At 40.7% G+C, this 20290-nt stretch overlaps 1 protein-coding gene across 3 annotated transcripts in view; it reads right to left on the bottom strand.

Annotated features, from left to right (window-relative positions):
* Nucleotides 1-20290, bottom strand: part of TTLL7 (tubulin tyrosine ligase like 7) — an 82053-nt gene that overhangs the window by 56442 nt on the left and 5321 nt on the right. For 2 of the 3 annotated variants that reach the window (XR_002100240.1, XM_019531196.1), the window contains exons 5-8: nt 11495-11653; nt 9812-10028; nt 4347-4511; nt 2958-3116 (exon numbers count right to left, since the gene is read on the bottom strand). Coding sequence is in view for 2 of the 3 variants with exons in the window: in XM_019531196.1 (XP_019386741.1) it covers nt 2958-3116; nt 4347-4511; nt 9812-10028; nt 11495-11653 (700 nt within the window). In the remaining variant the exon portion in view is untranslated. The remainder of the gene's footprint in view (nt 1-2957; nt 3117-4346; nt 4512-9811; nt 10029-11494; nt 11654-20290) is intronic. The other variant, XM_019531197.1, reaches the window with a different exon arrangement.

Raw genomic sequence — 20290 nt, 5'->3', positions numbered from 1 at the left:
ATATAGGAACAAGCAGAGTGAATGTTCATAAATAAGGTATGAATGCAGGGAGCTCTTAAGCTTAAACTTCATGTTAATTTGGTCAGTGTGCCTGCCTAACACAATTCTAGACAAGTCACCTCTCTTAGCTGGGACAAAAGGAGAAACAACTGAATCCTAACGTTAAAAACTAATAACAGCATAATACAAAACTACTCACGTTCAATACTACTCCAATAATCTTCAGTACCACAGCAATGTTTGTGACATCTGTCCCACTCCCCACACACAATCAACATGGAATGTGGGAACAATCTAAAGCTAGCGTTAGACTAGACCAGTTTTAGAGCCAGCGACTCGCTTGAAAATGGACATCTCCATTTATAAGACACAGGTGAAACCATGTGCCATGTGGTGATTCTGATCAGAACATCAACTCCAGAAAATAATTTCCCCTCTACACAAAAGACAGTGAAGGAAATTGAGTTTTTCTAATTAGAATTATGCTGAACCCTTACAAAAAAGATCCCTGGCAAACTACTTAATGACAGCATTATCGATGGGAGAACAAAGCTCATTAATTGTGGATGCTCTACTCTTTAACATCCAAATCATTACCAGGTTTTACTATGACTGGAAAATTAAATAATAATACATTTTGTTTTCCTTAAGCTGTACAGCACTGCAAGCAGTTACCAGAATGACTTAACTTGGTATGTTTGAAAAATAGCAGTAAAGCCTCAAGCACATATATTAACAGTGCACTTAAAGGGGCACAGTCTGCTGAAAATTCACACGTTTGGCTGCAATTTATTACCTACTATTTTTACACTTAACACCTAAGATTATTATAGCCAAAAGAGATTAGGAGGAAAATATTTTTCCAAGCTGTTCACTCCACTTATTTGACAACGCTTAATATAGAGCCAGTTAATGTACAGTCTTTCCACTGCATAATCAGTTAGCTGAACTGGTTCTTGTACTGTTCATGCATGTCTTCCATGAAGCATAATGGGAAAGGGAAAACACATTTTAAAATATCAAACTGTAACTGTCAAAACCTCAAAAACTGGCAGGGCCACTTAAATTGAATATAATATCTGAAACTAACACTGATTCTCATTTCTAAAATAAACAGATTTCTAGATGATAAAGGCCTTACGTGTAAACCTACTGAAGTACTGATACACACAAATGAACAGAGAATTTAGTACTGGTGCTTAATTTACTAGCAAAAAAACACTCTATTCAATAGCTTAATTATACCACATAATATTAACTATCAAATATTATGTGGCTTGAAGCAATCACATTATCATCATCGTGTTCTATAAGCAGCAATTAACCTTTTGACATCCAAACAATGAAAAAAGTAATTAAGAACTGTGGGTTCCTATAGATGTTCGGGATGTCTACTCCTACGCACAGTAATTAGCATGCTCCAGCAGCCTCAGTGTCTCGTGTATTTAGCATCCCAGCACTTCAAAATGGCAGTTGGCATGCTCATTGAATGAGCTTTGGTTAAAGCACCCCCATCGCCACTTTGAAGTGCAGGACACGGAATATATGAGATGCTGCGGGCACTTTAATTAGAGCCACTCTAATTAACCGCTCCCCCGCAGCAAGCAAGCATATATAAAGACGCCCTGTGTGTACTGGGGATTCTATGTTGAATTATGGATTGGCAAAGACCTCTCAAGTTCTGTTCAATTAAAAAACTTCATTTCAATAAAGTTTGCCAACCAACTAAAATAAAGCTATTTTAAAAAATTAAAATGGCAATGTTCAAAGATTTTGCCTTCATTTGGAAAATGTATCACTTTGATGTGGAGAATTTTTTTAAACTGATAAAAGATCAAATATCACAGGTCAAATCAATCAAAACTTCCTACTGTATCTGGTAAAGCAGACTGAATGGTATCATTTTCTCTTCTGTGCTGGTAAGTTGAAACCATAATTGGGAAAATGTGTATTGATAAATGCAGTCCTGAAAAGTGCAAAGCACTATGGCATGAGCCAGCAAAGCATTTAAATAAGTACTTAAGCTTATAAATCATTTTATTGGGATTCATCACTCCTTTGAGTGCTTTCCTGGACCATATCATAATGCTCAGCACCAGGTAAAATTAAGTCTGAAATCTGTAAACACCGTCTCACATGTAATGGATTTAATAAATTAGGTCGTATGAAAATTAGCAAACTTATTCTCTATCTTTAATTAGTAAATAGGACAATCATATTACCAAAAAAGTCAAGTTTGCGGTTTAAAAATAGGAAAAAAACATAAAATAAAACACCTTATCAAATATATCTTCTCCCTTGGGATAAATTAATGCTAAGACTGTTGATAATGTCAACATCCTCAGTTCTTTGAGGAGAAAGAGTGAGAAACAAGAATATATTCTTCACATCACTGACAGACCTCTTGAGAAGCCAGCATCTTCCTCTTCTCTACTCCCTATTTTCCACACAGCCAGGGAGAAAGACTGTGGACATATCATTTTAGACGTATCAAACATCTGTACTTCCTTGGCCTAGATAACTCACTACTGAAGTTGGCAAAATAACTAATTCTTCTGCCTTTAAGCATATTGAGGGATTTCACAAAAATCAACAGAAATATTCACAGAGGAAAACTACATTGCACTTAGGTGGTCCACAGAATGGAATTCTTTCATAAAGCCTGATCTCAAAAAAGCGCTGCATTACCTTTAAAATAAGTGCAACCTCAATTTAGACCATTTCTAAAATACAACACACCTTCAACACAACAGAACTCCATCTTTATCCCACACCCATGATCACTGAAGGACATGAATTAAATCACGGCACAGAGAAATAAGTACCATCTACCTCATCACCACATCATTTTGGACAGTGCTAAGTTTTTCTTTGGGAATCTTCTCATACAGGCTTGAGGCAGGCTAAAGTCTGATCAGGTTTACTTGCACATGTCTTGTGTTCTAAAAGCCCCTTACCTCCAGGAGCCATGGTTTTAATTTTCTGTCCAGCAAAATATCAAATCCCAGGACTTCAAAGCAGACACTGTCACTTCCTGGAGCTTGCCCTGGTCTGCACATGCGGTAAGCATGAAGTACATGTGGTTCAGCTACTATGAGAGTCTTCACCACTAGTTCCTGTGGGGAATTGTTGGAAAGTTGCATTAGGATATCAGAGCATAATACCAGCATGTTCTGATTTGAATCATAAACTACTTCTTCATATACAAGTCTTCTCCTAATGCATTAACGGTAAGAGAAATTGTACAGATCCATTGTGGGAACTATAAAAAGGTCTAAGAAATTATTCTTATTTTTTAGAGCAGTCCTACAGAATTGCATACAAATCATACTCACTAGGAATTTATGCATACAAAACTTTTTTTCCCCATGCTACCCATCTTTCATTGCTTTAGCTATGGAGCTCAATATCTTTTATACTGCACACCAAATAGTTATCTCAAGTACTTAAGGAAAAGCCAACAAACATTTTATTCATCGTTTTTAATATCTCCTCCGAAATGTGGTTCTTCATCACATTGCTTTAAAATGATGAAATGGGATGCTCACAAACTCTGAGCTTCCAGCAACACTGCTAGTGTTTTGTGGTTTGGTTTGGTTTGGGAGTCTGGAAAGGGTCTGTCTAAGAGAAAAAGAATAAATGCTTTGAACAAACATGAAGAATCATATGTTTATAAATAAATATTATGACAGTCAAATATTGAGCTTTTCAAACTTAGTGATTTTTTAACTGATTATACCACATTTTACTCTATAAACAAGGTCCGATTTAGTCTCCCTCAGTTGTGAAACCCCAAAGGAATCAAGAGTTACAAATGTGAACCTGCAGGTACAATTTAGCCCACACAGTGAATGTAAAGAAATAAAAACATGTCCTCTATTCAGTACCAGTGAGGCCATATCTGGAGTACTGTGTCCAGTTTTGCCCCCTACAGAAAGGATGTAGACAAACTGGAGAGAGCCCAGTGCAGGACAATGAAAATGCTTAGAGGGCTGGTCTGAGGAGAGGCTCAGGGAACTGCTTTTTCAGTCTGGAGAAGAGAAGACTGAGAGGGGATTTAATAGCAGCCTTCAGCTACCTGAAGGGGAGTTACAGAGGATGAAGCTGAACTTTTCTCAATGGTGGCATATGACAGAACAAGGAGCAGGGCTGAAGAATGGCAAGCACTCCTCAGCCATGCATGCATGCACATTGTGAAGAGCCTTACTGAGAATTTAGATTAATAAAACCACAAAAACATGCTGGTTTCTAAGCAAAGTCTAGGGACAACAGGTGCCATTCATTCTCTAATTGTACATATATTGAAAAAAAAAAAAATCAATAAGTACATGTTAGTTTTATCTTACTGAAATATCACTCCAGAATTTGGAAACATCAAGATGATTTGTTTCTAAAAACTCAGTAAACCATTTTATGGACCGTTTGCTGCCTTTATCTTCTGTTTCATCTCGTTCAAAGTGCTCATTATGTTTATTCACAGAGTAGTTGGTCAGATGCATATACAGTTGGCTCTGCAAACAGGGAAGAAAAGGAGAATGCCTCCTGAACAACAGACCCAGAATCACTGGTTTATTTAAAAACAAATTTGAAAAGCTATGTATATTAAAATTAAATAAAATATGTTCATGTTATATTAACAGTGATATACTGAAACTTATTTTTATTAAATAGATGCTTTCATATTTTGGGTTTTATACATCATTTACTGAAATAAACATATAGTCCAAATATTATTAGATGAAAATTGAAAACAACTGGCTTTTAGAAGATTTAATATACTGACTATCATGGCCCTAATCTCACAGAAAACTTAAGAGGGTTTTAAATGCAAGCCAATGAAACTAATGAAAGACTCAGGGACCCAATCAAGTAAGATTTCTTCCACCAGTGCTTCAAAGAAAAACTGGCAAACTCCAATCAATAATGATAGGAGAATTTCAGCAGCATGTGGGGTACCTTCAAATCCACGTTATCAGCATCTATGAAGAGGTACTTGGATTCTCTACCAGGAAACATCGAGACTGATCTTATGAAAACCACCAGGCGATCCAAGAGTTGATCAACCACAAGCGCCAGCCTTTTGTTCTTGGCAGAACAGCAATGCCAAGCAAAAGAAATTGAGTCACCAACAAGCCAAGGCAGAGGTCCAAAGGAGGACCCATGGTATGAAGAACAAATGGTGGGAAGACGAGGCAAAGGAAATTCAACATCTCACTGACATCTACAATATGCACAGATTTTTCAGCACCACCAAAAGCCATCTACAGTCCAAGCATCCAGGGATCAACCCGCTTGAGAACCAAGGATGCAGGGCACCCGATCAAGGAAAGGGGAGCCATCAACATTCATTGGAAAGGGCATTTTAAAGACCTTTTCAATGTTGTTGACTAGAGTGTTCTCAACTCCATCCTGCAACACCCAGTCAGAGCCTATCTTGAAATCCCTCCAACCCCTGATGAGGTGCGGAAAGCCATCAAGCAGATGAAGAATGACAAGACCCCTAAAGCTGATGGAATCCATGCCCAAATCACCAAGCAGAGGGGCCAGGATCTCCCATCCCAGCTCCATGTCCTCATCTTAAGGATCTAGAAACATAAGGAAATTCCATATGACCTCAGGTATGCCACAATCATGACAATGTTCAAGGAAGCAAATAAGTCCAACTGTGGAAATTACAGAGGGATCGCCTTGCTGTCTGCCAAAGGAAACATCATTGTAAGAACCCTCCTGAAAAGTGCTCTGCAGGATCCTTCTGAAGTACAGATACCAACCAAAATTCATCACCGTTCTTTCCCTGCTTCATAATGGCATGTGAGTAGTGGTTCTCAATAATGAATCTATCTCAGATCTCTTTCAGGTTAAGCTGGAAGTGAAAGCAAGGCTGCATCATTGCTCCAACACTCTTCTTGATATTCCTTACCACAGAGTGGAGCTAACCTACCGAATGGATGATAAGCTATTTAAATCTCAGCCAACTCCAAGCCAAAATCAAGACCATCCTAACATCAATCACTGAGCTCCAGTACACTGACAACGCTATAGGGTGTGCTCATTTGGAAGCAGATCTACAGGCAATCATTGATGTCTTTACTGAGGCATACAAGAAAGTGGGATTGATGCTTAATATTTAAAAGATTAAGGTCCTCCATTGATAAGCTTTTAATAAGCAGTCTGCAGCTCCCAACATTCAGATTCATAGTGAGACTGTGGGGAACACTGAGTATTTCTCATACCTCAGAAGCTGTCTCTCACAGAAGGCCAACATCGACAAAGAAATTCAACATCGCCTCAAATGTGTAAGTGTAGCCTTCAGATGCCTCAGAAAACAGGTGTTCAAAGATTGTGACATCAGATTCGAAACCAAGGTCATGGTTTATCAAGTAGTCATGATCCCAACCCTACTGTACGGAGCTGAGACATGGACCACATACAAAAGACATCTCAAACCGCTGGAGAAGTACCTGCGGAAGATGCTTCAAATCCAGTGGGAAGGCAGATGCACCAACATTAGCATTCTCCCACAAGCAGACACCATGAGTACAAGGGGGTGATCATCCAGCATCAACTTCACAGGGCTGGCCATGTCATCTAGCTGTCCAACTCCAGATTCCCAATGCAAGTTTTATTATCCCAGCAGTCAAGGCATATGCTCAAGAGGAAGGCAAAGAAAGTGCTTCAAGGAAGTACTCAAGGCCAACTTGAAAAATTCAATATTGACATCAACTGATGGAAGCAAATCACCAAGGACCACCCCAAACAGAGGAAAAGTCTGCTGCAAGGATATCAGTACTTTGAAACTTATGATGACAACAGGAGATGAAAAAGGGAGCAACAGAAACAGCGTGATACAGACAAAATCAAGAACCCAAGCCCACACACCTCACACAAAGATGTGCCCAAGCTGCATCAGAGTTTCGCAATCAGGTCTCATCAGCCATCTTTGGACCCACAGATAAGACAATCATGGAAGACAATCATCTTCTACTGCAAGAGATTGCCAATGTCTTACTCAACTGGACTGCACCAACATATCCCTGTAGAATGTTCCCAGTGTGTTTGCTCAATACGGGCCATGTGTTTTACAGACATACTCACCATTGGCTGCATTTATTCATCTTCATAGTTGGTTTCCATTACTGAGCACATGCTACTTTTGGAGGCAGGTTAATGATAGACAATGTGCTTAATGAGGTTTTTTTCTATGCAAATATAAGACAAGGAGCTGTTCACCCCTCTACTGACAGGGGAGAGGGGAAAAACTCACCTTATATTCGAGTAAATACGGTACTTTGTTGGACTGGACCTATATAAGTTGTCTTTACAAGTGCATACATTAAAAAAAATAAAATAAAAATAAAAAAGTTTGTAGAAAGCAACTAACATAACGCACCAAGTGGCTAAATTTAATATTACAGCTTCTCTCTTAAAAATATCTTTTATCCATAAACGTATACCTCCCACCACTGCCTTTGTCAGTATTGCTCATCATTAACTACTGGCCCCCAACCATGAGAGGCAGAGAAGTTCCAAGGCACTCACACATTGACACATAGCCAAATCATTGTCTGTTCTAGTTATATATGGAAATATATAAATATATTCAGTTCAGTTATGTTTTGCAGTAGAACATGGAAGCAGACTGGGGAGTTTGGAGGGACACTAGAGTCCTATAAGATTAGCAAGGAAATAAACAGACTGAACAGAAGCAAAAACTATTAAAAAGTTGGGAACAAATTAGCAGATATTTTTAAATTAAGACTTCTAAATGCGAAGATTTCTTGTTTCCCAAGATATAATTTTAAACTAGCCTAGACACACATTTATATTCGTGTTCTTCAAAAACATGCATTAATCTATACTACTGCTGGACTACTTCTACAACTTCCACCATCACTATGACAAATATTTGTTATAGCATATTATTTGCTTAAGGGCCAGTTTATATTACTGCAACCTTTCTGCCTCCGTCCAATTAGAAAAGATCCAAATAAAACCACCACCCCCACCCATCATTTTATTATTTTACTCCAGTTATTTATACATGTGGAAAAAAAAAAATCAACAGAACTGAATAAGCCAGTTTCAAGTTACTTTCCTAATTGCTGGATTATCGCAACAAATACATTTTCTGCCATGGTTTCTCATGCTGTTTTAGGAATCAGATCAAGGCCATAGGCTTGAATAACATTTTCCCATAAAAAACATATCATGTTAAACAAATAGGTATTTTGCAGACCACAAAGGATTAAAAGAAAATGTTGTGAAATAATTCAACTGCTTTGCTCTGAAAATGTCTGGATTATAAAAATATTATTAGATAGATATGAGCCAGATTACTAAAAAGCACTTTACAAAACCAATGCATAATAACATTAACAGGTTTGAGAACAGAGCAGAGCTATCTTCTAAAGTACACGCAACAAAAAACATGCTGACAAAGCTAGAAAAAAGCATACTGATGATGTAGACAATGTCAGAAGGATCAGAACTGGCTGTTCCTCTTCTTCTGGTGCTCTGTTACAGAGCATATTTCAGTGTTATCAATGGTATGTTATTATGAACAACACAAGTAATATTCAAAGCAACTTATACTAAATATGAACTTTGGTAATTAATATGCAAAAGCAAAGGAGACTGCTGCATTAACTGATGAATATCACCTGAAACAAGGGACAAATAACTTTATGCTATGTACTGTAAGGAATCATACAGTCCGTGCCTTAGCATTTGAAAACAGTAACACAAGCACTAATCTGGAGTTCAAGTATCAGATCAATGACCAGCTGACATGTATAATACTAAAGTGCTCTCTTACTGTTCTAAATAAAACGCTAAGATTCTGCTAGGACTGTGTTGGTAGCACGGGGAGAAGGTATCCTCTCTGGACAGCAGCTGATGAAGGTATGAGGCCTGGATACAGAATGGCAGCAGTGTACAGGGAAGCCCTGACTGCTCAGGGTCAGCCCAGCTCTCCATGCAACACCATATGAGAATGTTAAAGGGGACACATTCTGCTCCCTGCTTGGCTGGAGGAGTACAGTCCAACGAGCAACACTCAGTCCCCCAAGAAGCATGGGGAGCAGAGGCAGGAGCAAAGAACCCTGGGATCCAAGACGGAGGATTGCACTGTGGCTTCTCTCAGAAGAGAATGTGTATAGACATCCACTCTTCCAAGAGAAACTCTGAGAGTGATTTAATCCTGATATCAGGTTTTTTTCCTCCTGGAATGGCCATTTTTGCTCTGGAAGAAAAAAACCTCAAGTTCTGTACACTTCAGGTTTCTCCTGGGTGAGCAGCAACTCCTAAGGAGAACCAGAATGTCTGTACATGGCCGAAGTAGTAAACAGAGCTCAGCATACACTGATTTCTGGGATGCCTTCAAATAACTTGTTTCTCAACAACAGTTTCTAAGATCAGTTGTCAATGTGGTCAACTTCAATTCTTCTTCTCTAGATCTGAATATTAAAAAATGCTGTCTTTCTTCCCCCTATGCTTAGAAATATTACATCCTTTAGACACAAAAATAGTTCTAAATTTAGAACAAGTATAATTTAAAACTGCTACCATTTATAGGCAATAACAAGGTTATGTAATTGTGTTCTTGCACAGCAGAGCAATAATGAGTTAAATGTTTAAAATGCTATTTTTTTCATTTTAATTATTCAGTTTTTGCCTGCCAATGCAAAAGTCCTGTTTGACAAACATTAAACTAACTGCTTTTTGCTTCTACTTACCGAGTACCTGACATTTGATTAACACCATATTCACATATAAATTCATATGAATGCATCTGTTAAAAACTTATACTTACCAAATTTGAGTCACTGGGTGGATGGTATTTCTCTGTGCCCATTCTCACAAGTCCATCATGATATAAAAATATTTTTAATGGATCGCAGGAGGTTACCAGAATGTACACTCGTAAATCAAACTTGTAACCTTCCATAAGAAAGGGTTTGTCAAGGTATTCCTGGACAATCAAGTGGTCCTGAGCTTGTATTTTTTCCCCATTTCTTATCAGAGAGATTCTGGTTAAAAACACAAAAGTTAATTTAAAAAACCTAATACATTACAACTCTTTGAAGTACAGTTTAATAGTTGTTTAGTTAGTAGGCCAGTTAATGCCATTATCAGGAGAGAGACAGAAAAATGCACCACTCGCATACTGTAAAGGATAAAGAAGAAATAATATTACTTCAGTGGGATGAAGAAAATCAGTGTACCATTTTAAATTAACTTTCTGCTCCCTCCACTTCAACAAGTTGAAATAGTGGGCTTCCCCTCTACTTCTCCAAATCGTTAGGCGAAGTGACCAGTCACTGGCTTTTAAAATTATTTCTTCCCTAGCATCTCTTTGAACTGGCTTCCATTCTTTCCTCAGCTGGTGATGCGTCTCAGATCCACTCTTTGATGAAGAGTTCAAAGCAAAATGATTTTGACCAGACTGGTTGCAGAGTAAGGTACCACTCAGCATGAGTAAGGGTGTCAGAAGGAGGTCTGATGTTTCTACACTCTCATCTCCCCTCCTCCCACAATTTACACTTTGTTCACAGATTGGAAAATGTCCATCATTGACACATGCAGAATTTTAAATAGGTTTAATATTTAAACTAAAAATGTTTTCCAACTTTCTGAATTCTCATGGCTTTCTTACTTTAATTCCAACCTGTAGTATTTATAACTTACACTTTAAGATACAGCAGTTTAATGAGCTAGAGTTGGAAAGCCCTTTTTTCCCCACACATCAGGTACCCACCTTTGTGCCATTCCTCTTAATTGTACTGTTTCATCCTTCTCCTTAGCTTCTCTATAGTGTTGTCCTTACCAAGAGGACTGGAAAAATAAAGCATGGTGGGAAAACAAATTATTGGTCTTTGAGTACTACTGCATTATGTTTTGCTGAATTTATTTATAAATTTGCTGAATTTATTTATAAATAAAAATTAAACTCCAGCCCATTAAAATCTTTTAAAATATAAAAGGATGGAATTAAAGTAAAAAAAGTAAAAGAATTCTGGGTTAAGACTAGGGCAGTGATATTTCTGCCTCCCATTCTTCCGCTAACATCCCATACCACTATTCTGGGTCCTGTATACATAGTATTTAGCTTACTGTATTTATGTTAAAGAAATTGTGGTCTTGAGATATATTTGAGCCATATCAGAAAAAGCTTTCTGTAATGATGACCAACTCAGAACTACATCAAGGCTCCCCTGTTTACCATTTCCTCTTAATCTTATATCACAACTCACATTGCTTTGTAAGCCTTTATCAAATATGTGAGCCTCCGTATGCAGAACTTACCACTCTCATAATAACCTTTTGTTAATGCACAGTTCCCAGTTCATGTTGTCAGTAGCAAGGGATACAGCAAAGACATTACAACTCAAATGCCGCCATTAATTAGAATGAATGTTTTTTCTATAAAGACTTTATATTTCTCTGTGGAACCCATACATAATATATTTAATTTCTAGTTTAACATTCAACCTACCCATGCCCCATTGCACCATTAGCTGGTTTGATTATGAAAGTTTTCTGTCTGCGTTTCTTCTTCAGCTCCTTTACATAGTTTTGAAACTGTGTATATTCTGCAGGAAAGATCCATGTTCGAGGAATAAAACTGTACTCTTGAGGCTGACACTTGATCATTCTGCAAAAAAGGGAAAACTAAGATTAAAAGCTTTTTATGGTTTTTCCAAGTGTATACTTGTTACATTCAATCTATTGAACAGGGTTCCAAACAGGGATTCTGAAGACAAAGTTCACTGACAAAATACAGTAATAGCAAAATAGCAAAGCAAAGTCTAATATCAGTTTGGAATAGCACCCTACAATGTATTAATATCCATACTAAACAAACAACAATAGCGAAGCATACTGTATTTTTGCCAACTGTAAACTATGGACTCATTTCTTCTAATCTAAGGAAATATCTCAAGTAATAAAACTCCTTAATGATATTGTATTTGTCATTGGTTTGAAATATGAAAACATACAGTAGACAATGATCACAGAGGCTTCTCCTTTTGGCAAAGAGCCTTCCTCTTTCATTTAATTCTCTAAAGTTGGTGGCAATGGTTTAGGAAGTAAGTTATCATAATGTCTGTACCTATGTGGGACATAAAAGGTTAGGAAGACCCAATAAAAATCAGTTTTGAATCTCCAAGATAGACAGAGACAATATGTGGCTGGGGATGAAGAAGAGGATTTAGGCCATAAGAAATTTATTTATGAAAACAAACAAAAAATATTTATTTAAAATGTAGTTTAAATATAGATTAAAATAACAGAAGCACCCTGAGGTAACTGGAAGTGAAGGTGCTGCAGGGCCACACAACCTAACAAACCACATCATTTTGTATATGCATTAAAACAACCAAGACAGCAGGGAAAGCAAGATGACTCATCTTTGGTTCCAACACATTGAAATCAAGGACCCACACTAAGATTTTAAGTATCCAGAAGAAAGGAGGAAAGAAAAAAAAAAAGAAATAACAAAATCTAATCAAAGTTAAGGAACCACAAGGAATGATCCATCCAGATGGAACAAAGCATATGATGAGTCTGCCCCACTGGCTGGAAGCACATGCAGCACTCAGCATGTCATAGCCCCACTCTTTGAATGTTTAGAGCCATGAGGAAAACAGCAGGGACCATGACAGGGTATCTATAAGTACTGTGACAAGGCATCACTAAGTCCAACTGCACCCATTACATACTGTACTCTAAGGGTATGCCTAGGTTTCACATTCCAATGCAGGGCAGAGAGATCTGAGCTAGCTTTAAACAAGTTAGCACCTTCTGCCTGATCTGATAAACCTTCTAGTCTGCAAATGTAGACATATCAGGACACCACAAAACTTGCAGAGCACACTTGAAGAAGCAGAAGTTTAAAAAAATGAACCTACACTGCCATATAGTTAAAAAATTGTGCGTTGTTTGCTTGTTTCTTGTTTTTAATCATTACAACACTACACAGTTAATTTCAACAGCTATTAATAGATTAGATGCAGTTACACTCCCACTCTACCCATGGAAAAAAATAGGGTCAAGATGACTTGGATGTCAGTGGACTTATAGTATCATTGCAGCATTTCATGCCTAATTATGAAAAGCTGAAACACTCCTCACATATCATAGGACAGTTCCGCTTCTCATTGCTTTGCTTAATAAAAGAGCTGTCAAGCACATCTGTAAGATTAGGACTGGAGCCAAGACCTTAAAATACTGGTACAATAGCTGTGCTGTCACCAAATCCTTCAGCTAATTATACAATAATACTATAGAAACCACAATGGCCACTGTAATTTATGTACTGCACTATATTCAACACACTCACAGCTTTAATTGTGACTAGCTGATCTACAAATTGTAACTGGTGAAAACCTTATACAGATACTCAGTGCTAAGTCAATTCATATTGACTACTTAAGCAGAAATATTTTAATTATACTGCTAGTCACTAAATGTAGAAATGTATTCTGGCCTTGTTGGTTTGCTAGCTTATCTAGCAAGATTTTTTGTTATTTTATTATTTAACTCAAGAAAGGACTTTGTATTTTGTGTCACATTTTGTCCTGCCATCAAAAAGTCAGAAGATGTACAACTGAAGGTGTATTATATAACAGACAAAAGAAAACATAATGCTGTATTTACCATTGTTTAACTACATAACAGATTTAAATATTCAGCTTTACTGCCTGCGTATAGTTTCAGTCATTATTATAATATCGGTGCTACTGTACAATTACAAATTCTTTAATACAAAAAATGTTTGTGCTTTGCATTAAACTGAGCAGGCTGCCAGTAATTAACAATACAAAACTGACATCTTAATTATATTTTATATGATTTGGTAACCACTTATATCTAGCGTGAAAATTTAAAACTTGAGTTTTACTCTTATTATGACCCCCTTCAGGAAAGCACTCAAATACATGATTAAGCACTCCTCTGAACCAAGACCACATAACTGAACCCACTTTTGTGTCATTCCTTTTCAGCATACTGTTCCAACCTCCTCTTCAATCTGTCTACAGTACTTACCAAGAGGACTGAAAAATATACCACAGTCGAAAAACAAGTTATTGTTCTTTGATTGCTGTTCTAAGTAAAGCAAGTGCTCAGACTGCGTGCACTTCATCCAAGAGTGCTTTCCTCTTCAAAATAAATGAGATGTGTTAAGGACAAAATTTAAATGGCCTATACATATTTCCTCACTATGTCTCACTCTTAACTTGTTTCAGTAACTTTTCAGAGAAGGGAAGGAGGTGGTGTATGAGAATAGACAGGCATAATTAAGTTGATCTTGATCTACTGTAACAGAATTTTAAAATGTTTTGGTGCCTCCATTCCTTTCTAAGTTACCCAAAACATCTTGCTCTCATAACTTCTTTAAATAAGAAGTATGTTTACAGAAGTATTTGTGGACTTGAAGACCCAGGAAGTCCATTCTATTTCTGGCTCTATTATACTGAATTATGTGTTTTTGTTTTCTTTACTGTAGTGCTATGATTAATCCTCCTTGAAAATGTTGATCACATTGGTCTTCTTTTGCTATTAGTTTACTCTTTTCCCATCCACTCAATTCATCCTCGCCTTCACCCTTTGCTGCCTGGTTGCTTTCTTTCTCTCACCTTGTACCTGCTTGCCCCTTTCCACCCCGCCACCCCCACCCCTGGTCCCCCAATGAACTTCCCTTGCCACTTTTGCTTAATGATCTAGTTTTCTGCCTGGAAATTCCTCTCCTGCTGTTGACATTGATCTTCAAGAGTGAGTTCTGCTTCCTTTCTTCCTCCTTGGTAGTACTAGCATCTCAAAAGCAACTACATGTATTCTTCTGCCCCATTCCCACATCTTCAAACTGTTCTTTGCAACGAACATGGTTGAAGTAGCTGGAAATGAAGAACTCATGCTATACAACTACACAGCTCTCCACAGACTCTCAGCAATGCTTCAATGTCCTCTCTATAGTCCAAAAACGACATTACCATATGCATTACTTGAAGTCATTTTGACTGACATGGACATTCCTAAATCTCAATTTATAAAATAATTCCTAAATCTCAATTTATAAAATAATTATATAAAAGACTTAGAATATTTGTGCATGAACACGTATATTTTGATTCATTTTGCTTTAAGCGCATTTTTATACAAATATATCAAATTGTTGGAAAGAAACAAATGCACACTATTAATACAGCATGCAATCTTTCACAGAATTTAGAACTGTAAAACAATAGCTATCCTGTGTTCACTTATTCCACATTGCTTGATGTAAACAAAAAGTATTTGTAATAAAAGAAATTTTCACTTCTAGATGGCATTTCAACTGAGCATGTAAAACTACTATTGCACCTACTAGAAAAGGCGGTCTCTTTCACACCATTCAGATCTCAACACCCCCCAGGAGGTAAATGCTGATAGGTACTATTATATTCATTTTATAAAGGAATGAACAGAAGCAAAAGAAGTTTAGTCTAAGGCAGGGGTGGGCAAAGTCTGGCCCATGAGCCAGATTGGCAGACTCCATTTCTCAGCAGCCCCTGCCTGCATCACTGTGGCCAGTTTCCATGGAGACCCCAGCAGCTGAAGGGCCATGACAACATGGGGCCAGGGTTTCCATGGAGACTGACCCCAGCAGGGCTGGCAGGGTGGAAAGCTGGTCCAGGGCCCAGGCTGGGATCCTGCAGTGGGGACAGCATGGTCCAGAGCCAGGTCAGAGCTGCAATCTGCTGCCTGCATACTACTGCTTGGATTGCTGGGAAATGTAGTCTGGCCACCAGCTGGATCCACCATTTTGCCCACCCCTAAAGCCACTAGCAAAACTCAGAAAAGACACCAATAGGGACCTTCTTTTCACAGAACTGCACTGAGAACTTAATTGCCTATTAATTCATAATGTCTGCAAGAACCACATCACTAAGTCCTTAAGCAATGAACCATTTTATGCTTAGTCTTAATGTATAATCACCTTTTTTCTTTGTTTACAAGAAACTTGCTTAGCATAACATGCCCCCAAATTAACACCCTACTTTTTCTATTTGTGGTTGCTTAAGCCCCAAGTCTTTACATATTACTTGGGATAAAGTTTTATTCTAAAGCTTTTCTCTTATACTTTGATTTACTTGGTTGCCTTTTCCTTTAAAGAAAGGATTCAGCAATAACATTATGCTCTGGACATTTTGTTGCTTCTATTTGCAAAATACAGTATTCAATTTCACTTGTCCTAGTGTTAAGGTAACACTGGTACCCCACTGTCTCAACAGAACACAAAAGCTGTTATATTGCAAGTGTAATTGTCAGCAAAAGACCTGAAAAACTGAGTAAACAGAAGCTCTGCTGAAAAAAAAGCACAACTGAACGATGACAAATAAAACCAGGTACGCCTGATTCTACAAAACAGATAAGGAAACAATAGAGCAGAAGAGACCATACACAACAGAAAAGCAAGAGGCAAGAAATATATACTCTATACATCTTCATAAACATTAACAGCAATCAGAACCAAAAGCCAGTCTACATACTGCAGTTTTTCCAGTTGTATTTCAGGACTCCCTCTTGTTTTAGACCCTATTTTGCCCATTTCAGGCAGTCTTGAGGTATATGTTGCTTTGAAAACTGCCAATTATTAAATCAAATGCTGAGTCACAAACTGAGATTGCAAAAAAGACTTGATTTATCCTTTCTATAAATCTGTTGACTTTAATGTTACAGAGAAACAACTGCTCTGAAATTATTTCTGTGTAAGAAATTGTTTCTATAGTATTAAGAGCACCTCAAAAGATTTTCACATTCATTATTTTGATACTGGATCTGATCCTTAGAATGAAAAGCTCTTTACCTTAACCTGAAAATAGCACATGCATGGTAACTAAGGTTCTGTTTTTTCTGTTATTTTGGGGGGGGAGGTTTAAACTAATTTAAGAAATTCAGACTTGAAACAGTATGCATATCATACCACTGCCTGTCATGCTGACCAACACTGGTACATGGTAATTTATCCATATCTATTTTCTCTCTCTTATTTTATACCAGGATTATAAGCTCTGTGCAGCAATGACTGTCTGTATCCTAAATTCATGCAAAAATGGTGGGTGGGCGAGGGTGGGCCTCAGAGAAACAGTGGCTGAGGACAGGCAACAGAGAGGCAAAAAGGGAAAGGAAGATGGGCAGCAGAGGTCAAAGAGGTGCAGGGGGGCAGACACAGGAATGGGGAGGCGCAAAGAGGAGCAGGGGACAAGTGACAGGGGGGATCCATAAGCATAAGGAGGCAAGGCATGTTGAGACAAGGGACAGAGGTCTGGCCCTCACCCCCTGCTGCCACTTCCCCCACCACAGTGGGGGATTGTGGGGAAGCATTCAAGACAAACCCCCAGTAACTAGATTATATACATGGAAAATAATGAGTTAGGCTCCAGAGCGTCAAGCCCGCTGTGCCCCCATTCACCCAAAGCCCCCCAAAGACCCCCCAGCAGCTGCGGAGCCCCCCGCCTGACCCCCAGCACAGCTGGAGGCAAGCGGGGCCCGTGGTGGGACGGGGTTAACCCCTGAGTGAATGGGAGGAGGCGGCTGAATGGAGCCAGGCCAGGTCAAGCCCCACCCAGGACTATACTTCGCCCAGCGCCCCAGGGAGCCATGCGACCAGAGCCACGCAAACAGGTGCGCTTGTCTGCTGGCGCGTGAGTTTGCGCAGAGCTCGTGCAGAAGGGTGCGCGGCAGGGCCCGAGACCCTGCCTGCGAACCCCTCAGGGTAGACAGTACCAGCCATAGCCAGCCTACCAAAGGCATGACACAGATGGGCACGCGCCATACTCCAAGGGTCCTCTTGAGCTCTGCAGCCCCCCCCGCTCCCCCCCGGCACCTCAGAGACAGCCACCCTGATGGAACCCATGGTTCCGGGCTCCACGCAGACAGAGCCCCTGGCTCTTGCCTGTGGGGGCTGCCTGTCGCTTTTCCAGGCTCTGGGGCCCGGGAGCATGGCCACCTCCCCTTGTGGAGTCTCTGGCACGCCAGCTGGAGGAGCTCCAGGCCACAGTCCAGAGACTGCGTGCCATCAGGGACTGTCAGCAGGAGATAGACTCCTACTGCCAGGGCTTTCTCTCCCGGGAGCCGGAGGGTAGACCACCATCTCCCTCCAGGACAAAGGAGAACTCTGGGACCTCCCATTCTGTCCAGTCAGGGGCATGGACCAAGGTGGTCAAGGGCCCTAAGGCCCGCTGCACCAAGGCCCCTGCCCCGCCGGAGCTTAGCAACAGGTACACACCTCTTGCTGTCCCAGCAGAGCCTGCTGAATCACCAGCTCCCACAGGCAACACAAACCCAACTGCAGCTACCGCCCCCGCTATCCCCAAGACAAAACGTAAGGTGTTTGTTGTGGGGGACTCTAACCTGAGGGGGGGGCCTAGGGCGGCTGAGGGGGCGATCAGCCGCCCGAACCCCTTAGCCCGGGAAGTCTGCTGTTTCCCAGGGGCCTGCATCTGGGACATTGTGAAGAGGATTCCAAAGCTCTCCCAGCCCACAGACCGCTATCCTATGCTCCTTATTCATGTGGGCACCAATGACACGGCTTGGAGCGCTCCAAGCCACGTCATGAGGCACTACAGGGATTTGGGAGCGGGGCTAAAAGGTCTGGGAGCACAGGCGGTATTCTCGCCAATCCTCCCAGTCTCGGGCTATGGGCTGAGGAGGGAGAGGCGGATCCACATAGTCAACCAAAGACTGCGGCACTGGTATCATCAGAAAGGCTTTGGCTTCGATGACCACAGCCCACTCTTTGGCGAGACAGGCAGTGAGCTGCTGGGAAGGGATGGCCTCTACCTCTCTCCCCTGGGGAGGAGGCTCTTCTCAGCCAGACTGGCTGACCTGCTCCACCAGGCTATAAACTAAGCCTGTTGGGGGATGCGGGGACTACCGCCATTGCTGACCCACTGAGCAACCCTTGCAAAGCCAGCAGACCAAGGCACTTAAGGGAGCCCCCCATTGCTCCAGCCCTGGTACAATCTGTGGGCAAGCCAAGAGCCCCCAAGGGGACACTTGCCTGCCTGTACACGAATGCCAGGAGCTTGGGGAACAAGCAGGAGGAGCTTGCCCTCCTGCTCAGTGCAAATACTTATGATGTCATAGGGATAATGGAGACCTGGTGGGACTCCACCCATGACTGGACCACAGGTATTGATGGCTATACTCTGTACAGGAAAGATCATGTAGATGAAAGGGGCGGGGGTGTAGCTCTCTATGATAAGGAAAGTTACATGTCCCTACAAGCTGATATTGGCAACCAGGAGTTCGCCAGGGAACTGGCTGAGGCCGCATGCTCCAGGACGATGGTTGTCATGGGTGACTTCAATTACCTGGACATCTCGTGGGAGGATCATTCAGCAAAATCTGAGAGGTCGCAAACCTTCCTTTCATGCATGGATGACCTCTACCTGACTCAAGAAGTCTATGGGCCAACGAGAAGCAAAGCGCTACTCGACCTGGTACTGACTACTGGGGATGACCTAATCGGCGACCTAGTGATCGATGGGAACCTGGGTGACAGCGACCACGAGCTGATCACCTTCACCATCTGCCATAAAGCTGGCAAGTCAGTCAGCAACACAGAAGTCCTTGACTTCAGAAAAGCTGACTTTGACAAGCTCTGAAGACTTGTCAGTGAGGCCCTAAGGGACCATGACCACAGGGAGAGGGGAGTTCAAGAAAAGTGGTTGCTCCTCAAGGGAGCAATCCTCAATACACAAGATAAGTCTATTCCATCTTGGAGGAAAGGCAGCAAGAGGACACAGCAGCACCCCCTGGCTCTCCAGGGACCTAGCAGACCTCCTGAGGCTGAAAAGAAAGGCCTACAAAAGATGGAGGATGGGATTCACCTCCAAGGAGGATTATTCTGCACTGGTCCACTCCTGCAGGGAGCAAACCAGGAAAGCCAAGGCTGCAACTGAACTCCAACTAACTTGGAGCATCAAGGACAATAAAAGGTCCTTTTTCAGATATGTGGGGAGCCGGAGGAAAAGCAAGGGCAACATAGGACCCTGCTGAACCACAAGGGGGAACTGACAACTGACGCCCAGGAAAAAGCCAACCTATTAAATGGGTACTTTGCGTCAGTCTTTCATCAGTCCTATGGGACGCCCATGCCCGCTACGGGACAGGGAGGTCCGGGCTAGGGAGATCCCCGGCCCTCCATCAATGCTGACCTCGTGAAGGAACACCTTGAGAAGCTGGATACCTTGAAGTCTGCCGGCCCTGACAATCTGCACCCCAGGGTACTCAAGGAGCTGGC

Source organism: Crocodylus porosus, unplaced genomic scaffold (genome assembly GCF_001723895.1).
Source record: "Crocodylus porosus isolate Cpor-Errol unplaced genomic scaffold, CroPor_comp1, whole genome shotgun sequence".
In the NCBI taxonomy this organism is placed as follows: domain Eukaryota; kingdom Metazoa; phylum Chordata; order Crocodylia; family Crocodylidae; genus Crocodylus; species Crocodylus porosus.
The sequence above is the reverse complement of the archived record's forward strand: the minus strand, read 5'-3'. Positions and strand labels throughout refer to the sequence as shown.